The 6452-nt window shown below is 42.2% G+C and overlaps 1 protein-coding gene across 1 annotated transcript in view; it reads right to left on the minus strand.

Annotated features, from left to right (window-relative positions):
* Positions 1-3543: 3543 nt before the first annotated feature.
* LOC143282543 (limbic system-associated membrane protein-like) overlaps positions 3544-6452 on the minus strand; it is a 319018-nt gene continuing 316109 nt past the window's right edge. The window contains exons 7-8 of the mRNA XM_076588222.1: positions 5892-6203; positions 3544-4978 (exon numbers count right to left, since the gene is read on the minus strand). Coding sequence (XP_076444337.1) covers positions 4833-4978; positions 5892-6203 — 458 coding nt within the window. The 3' untranslated portion in view covers positions 3544-4832. The remainder of the gene's footprint in view (positions 4979-5891; positions 6204-6452) is intronic.

A 6452-nucleotide genomic window follows, 5' to 3' on the forward strand; every position in this document is an offset into this window, starting at 1 on the left:
CACACACACACGCACACACGCACGCACACAGAGTGAAAGTATACAACCACAACATGCTTTTTTTTTTTCTTTACATAAAGATGCGTTGCTTAAATTCAAACTGATTAACTATCAATACAGAATACACCCACCGATCCATTCGCCCCCTCCCATCCGCCCCCGCCCTCCCCCCCCCCCCCCCCCCCCCACTCTCTTTTAATGAAAAATAAGTACAATGCCTGAATACAAACTATGCCTATATTCAATATGTTTATGCACACGATCTCTTTGGTTGTATGCATGGAAATGTGTGACACGTGTGTACGATGATATTAACAATACAAAAACGAAAGGAAATCAAATATCCAGCGCTTAGAAACAGGCAGACTGCGCATAATATAATATCCAAGACTTCAAAAAAAAAATTGAATGATGCATAATATTATACAGACATGTTCTTAGCACATGAAGAGAATACTTGAAACCACTTGTGTGGGTGGAAATAAAACGTAATGATGGCGGTGATGATAATAATGATAATATCAATAATGATAATACTTAAAATATTAATAATGGATTAGGGTGAGATAAGAAATAAACCTCCTGACGCAGATTTATCGTGCACAGCAAAAAAAACAAAAACAAACAAAAAAAAAAGTAAATAAAAAGACATAAAATAAAATAATACTAATAATAACATAACGATTTCAATAAAACATTAGTGAGGGGACGGCTGATTTTCTCCAAAGCACACCGAAAACGGACAACATGAAAGACAGCACAGAATGGATGGCTTGGGAGGAGAAAAAAACAATTAACAAACAGAAACAACAGACGGTGGATTATGATGTGTTTCAGACGTCATGTTTGTCAAAGCAGTGAGGACTCGGTGTGATGGCTAGATCGTGGGTTTTTGAGGGATGCTAGATGATGTCATTACATCTGATGACTTCCATATGCGCACAACATGAACACTGGGAAGTGTGTGGTGTGGGTCCAAAATGAGCAGCAAAAAAAACAACAACAACAACAAAACAAAACAAAAAAAAACGAAGCAAGTGACAGGACACAGGTGATGATGATGATCTTGGAAATAATTCCGTCTCGCAGCTTCATGAACGGCACATAACAAAAAAACAAAACCAAAAAAAAAACCAAAAAAAAAAAAAAAAAAAAAAAGAATTCGCGACTTTGAAATTAAGGGAGATTGTCTTTAAAGAGTAGCGTTACATATTCCTGTCAAGAGAGTGTGTCATGTGGTCATGGTTAGAAAATACACACACAAAAAAACACAACAAGAATCAAACAAACAAGAAAACATCCGTATGATGTCAAACTCATGAGCACTGATGATCGTCGTATGCGCTGCGCATCATTGATCAATTGACCACAAAAACAAAAGAAAAACAACAAAAAAAACAAGCAAACAAAGAAAAAAAAAAACAAAAAAAAAAAAACCACTACCTTCAGACTTTGTCTGAAGTGAATGTGGAGTCACAGTACCCAGTCAATGCAGCCAATGCACAGGAATGCAGATCAGTGTCTATGCATTCTCACAAAGCATAGAGTTGTTTTCACAGTCCACTTAGTATATAACTCATTATTTCAGTTTAAAGCATTGTCACAGTGTTTCGAAACAGAACTGTGTTCCAAACACAAATCATACGTGCGCAGTCTCATCGGGAATCTGTATGTAGTCAGCCATATACAGTGTCAGAATTGTCATTAGAGTCTGTCAGAGATTCACAAAACGTTCAGCGAGATGACAAGAATCCAAACATCTGTTGAGTGGCACGTCATTTAAGTGTTGTCACTCTTTTTTTTCTCCTTGAACCTGTCACACTCATGTTGCCTTTTGTTGATTGGGGAACATCCTTCACTGTTGTGTAACTAGTACACCATGCTTCCTTGAGCAGCCCCAAGTAATGACAGAGGAAAGATATGAAGTGCAGCAGCCACAGTCTTCGCCTCATCGCTGAAATCACTAAACTGGACACCTTGTTCTTCATATCCACTCAGCCTCTCTTTCTTTATTCTTTTTTTTTTCAAACCTGTAGCATCCTGCATCATTTTTTCAACCACAGCGTTGCATCTTTCTGGTGTCATTTCTCAGCGACGTCGCTCTGTCTTCATTACCAGTTGCTTAATTGTTGCGTCTTGTGGATTTCTTGACTAGATCTTCTCTTTTATACATAGCTACCGAGGATCCTTCACACCTGTACACAACGTGTTCCTCCCTTCAAACACCGTCGTCCCCATCATTTGTGTCTGCAGTAATAGTTTGTTCAGATCCTCATTGTGCAAGCACGCTAAACTCAGACGTCCTCAAGTTGTGCAGTAAGGTTGAACCGCAAATCTATCAAAACTTGTTCACTTGTTTGGAGACGATGTCAACGAATTCGACATACGTCATTGAACTCTCACATCAATTCCAACCGCTCTGTTTGCAGCCCGACTGACCAATCACAGTCATTTCCGGGCGGCGTCACGTTCTTGCAACTCTGGGCAAAATCCATTGGCGAACGACGTCACGAGTTTTAAACCTCTGAACTGGAAAGCAGTCAGAGTGTGTCACAACTTCCAAGACAGTCCTATTCGTCACACATTTAACTTTGTCAAGTACTGGACTGAAAACACTGGCATCCGACTCACCACTCCGAAAGGAAAAGCTTTGAAACGTTGGTTAACATATCAGAAAAAAAAACACACGCTATATAAACACTCGCTTGGACAACAATTCTGACAATTATATGCCAGCTTTTCATATCAACCTGCTTGGTGTGTTAACTGTATGGACAACGGTTAAGCTGTGAAAATAATGCACTCAAGCGCTTGCGTGTGTTTTGCAGGTCATTTAAAATCATCTTCTCGTTCGTTAGATGAATACCCCAGTCTGATTTCGAAATGAATTAACCATATTCCACAGGACTTAACTGGTATCACCAACGTATATCCAATGAGCATTGAAACATTTAATGCGTCTGAATGACGTTTTCAGCATCGAATCGAGGATAACATATTACAACTAGCATCGAAATTCTGAACATTTTATCTCAAAAACAATCCTCAATTTCGAACGACTGTGGAATTGCCTGCCTATCCATTTACTGCATATCTTCGTATCAAAACAGCAAGGCCGTTTCGGTTAACTTGTATCAAATAAAGGCATAAGCCATCACCATGACTGGAAAAAATAGTGGCATTTTCCTTTTTCATTTAAATCAGATTTGTGAGCTTTGCTTCATCAAGGCAGATTTACTTGTAAACTTAATGATACTACACCTTAAGACAGGTTGACGAGTAATTTAATAACGCCGTTGCTTTGTCTGCATTTAAGTACTTCCTGGTTTCAGTTTACTAGCGGCCACCGTTGAACATGCAGAATTTTCGTCTGCAACCGGGGTCCTCACCCAGATTATTTCCGATCTTTGTGTCATCTGCAAAGATGACCCCATCCCAGTTTGTTTAAAAATTGTATTTTTAAAAGGTTACATTCTGTTTATTCTGCTTATAATCAAAACTTAGTTGTAGGTTGTTAGGAGTATGTCAAGTTCGTGTAGCTGGTTGTTTGGTTTTATCGGCTGCTTGCTGTCAAAACAAACGCTTTTTTTCGTTAAGCAAGGCGACTTAGGGACGTGCTGGATAGCTAGGTATGGCGAAATTAAGATGTCTTCGCCAGATTTTGTCAGTTGTCTGCGTTATCGTGCGGTTCACAACCAGTACTGATGAACAAGTCTCCTCTTACCGGAATTTTTTGGCAACCATACCCACAGTCTCAAAACGTCAGCTCCTTAATCTTATGCCTACAGTTCCCCTGCAGATATGTCCACATTGGTATTCATTCTCCAGCGATGAATATAACGTCACAACCTCAGGCGAAATTGGGGTGTACAGTTTTAACCACCTTGGTTCTCTTTACACAGAGCCAGCTTGCCTGTAACCGCCAAAAAGCACCAATACGTTTTGTTTTGTTTTTAGATTTAAACATAGATATTTTTTCCCCCCGGCAGCTTCTAAGGTCAAGACATTACCTTCATTTCTAAAATGTGTTGGTGCCTCCAACAAGCTGTATGCCTTTTAGAAGGGGAAAAATCAATGACTTACGTTTGCGAAAGGAAAAAAAAATCCAGGAGATCAACTATTCATAGAACAGAGCACAATCACTTGAATTTAAAAAGCGTCTCGTTATGTCAGGTTTTTTGGGTTTTTTTTGTTTTGTTTTTTTCTTTTTTTGTATCACACATCTTTCAGCACCACATACAGTTATGTGCATGTGTCAACGATATCTGTTTTTGTTTTAAGCTACTAACCGTTGGCCTTTCAAAGCTGACACAATTTTGTGTGTGCTAGGTACACGTGTGTTACAACTTGTCTACGTTCTACACATGTGTACAGCTTACTTTCTGTCAACGAGAGAAGGCCAAAGCCACAGCGTTGCATCATGGGCGCATGTGTTATGCCGGAGTCGGTGAAAGGCATATTTTGAAATCTGAAGGAAAATGTGAATTGTCAATATGCAGTCCACTGTTTACCACGTTAGCGTTTTGTTTCCACTCCACACATCAATATTACATTGGTCAAAAGAATTCTAGAATAAAGTACGCCACACATTCCATTGTCACGTAGCTTATGGGTTGGAGCATGAAGTTAGATCTTCTCTCCAATATTTTCATCCCTCAGTGGAAAGTCTCTCTCAGAAAACAAACTAAAATGAGTGTGGGAAATCCGGTGATACTGAAAAGCTCACTGAATCATTTTATTTATATTATATTTTATTTTTTATCTGAACATGGTGGTCTTTCATTCAGGCTCACGAACTTAACTGATGTGTAAAGATGTAAACTAAACGTGGATCACACTCGTATTCTTTTCAGCAGGAGTGACGTCATGGCTGACGCAAGGCTGACGTAAAACATGGTGGCATGACTGCACACAGCATGGCCATGACTAATGGGATAGTCATCGTGGGACTGGGAGACCGTCCACGTGTTGTCTTTTCCTGCCAAATAAACAAAACAGTTGTAGGTGAAAATAGATAATTAAGAATTCACAAAGATATGCTGAAAAGTAAATCTCACATAACAGTAGATAAGGTCTTTATTTGGTATTAGTGTGTGTGTGTGTGTGTGTGTGTGTGTGCACGCGCAGAAGAATATGTCCTGTTTGCATACACAGCATGAGACTTGAACACCGTCCGCGATTGCCGAAGAGACTTTGCATGCAACCAGCAGGAATACCAACTCGCTAAACCCTCTCTCACCCCTCGACCTACCCACCCCCTCCACCCGGCCCCCCTGTCCCCCCCATCCCCCGACCCCGCAATCCATCCATCCATCCATCCATCCATCCATCCACCCAACAGAACAGCCTATGTACCAACGAACCAACCAAACACCACCCACGTACCCAGCCACAAACACACTTCCCATCCAGTAGTGAACGAAACCAACTACCATCCAGCAATCACATCAACCAGATCCATCCACCAACAAACCAACCAGACAAGACAAGATAAGTACGTACAATGAAAACTGACAAGCAGGGGAGTGTTTTTTTTGTTTTTTGGTTTTTTTTTTGTTTGTTGTTTTTTGTTTTGTTTTTAATTTCTTTTAGCCCCTGCCTCGAACTTGGTCCATACTACACAAGACTGAATAAAAGCAAAAGCATTAATGGGGTGGAGGGGTGGGGGGGGGGAGAACCAGAGAAAGGCGTGCGCGAACACACACACACACACACACACACACACACACACACACACACACACACACACACACACACACACACACACACACACACACACACACACCAGCGACCCAACCAACCAACCTCACCCCACACGCCCTCCACCCCCTCCTCACCCACCCAGCTCCTCCTCCTCCTCCTCCCACTCCCACTCCCACCCTCACCCTCACCTTGGTAGGAGTCTCCACCCGGCTTGCCCCGTCCCCGGCCCCCGGCGTTGTCCTGGTTGTCCTTGCTGCTCTGGGCGTAGGGCCCCACGTCCTCATGGTCCTCCCAGTCACCCTCCTCATCGCCCTCCTCCTCTCCTGCCGCTCCGCCTCCTCCTCTTCCTCCTCCTCCTCCTCCTTCTCCGCCTTCGGGGCGCTCCGACAGGCGGTGGTCCGTTTCGTAGTAATAGCCCGACTGGGTCCTTCTAGGGGTCATGGTCGGGGTGGTGGTGGTGGTGGTTGTCGTGGTGGTGGTGGTGGTGGTGGGGAAGATTTCTGTTAGAAGATGGAATTTTACGAAAGGGGTGGATCAAAAATAGCAAGAATGGAATAGGCTGCTTTGCAGACGCTTGATGCGTTGCAAACACTTTCAGGCTTACCGCGTTTTTTCGTGTGTTTTTTTTTCGCCCAGCTTAGTAATAAAGAAAAGGGTCACACGCAATGCGAATACAATACAGAACACAGGTTAACTCAAGACGTCAACACAAACACCCCCATCACAAGCTAATGCCTATCACTGCACTT

This window comes from Babylonia areolata, chromosome 5, assembly GCF_041734735.1.
Source record: "Babylonia areolata isolate BAREFJ2019XMU chromosome 5, ASM4173473v1, whole genome shotgun sequence".
Classification (NCBI taxonomy): domain Eukaryota; kingdom Metazoa; phylum Mollusca; class Gastropoda; order Neogastropoda; family Buccinidae; genus Babylonia; species Babylonia areolata.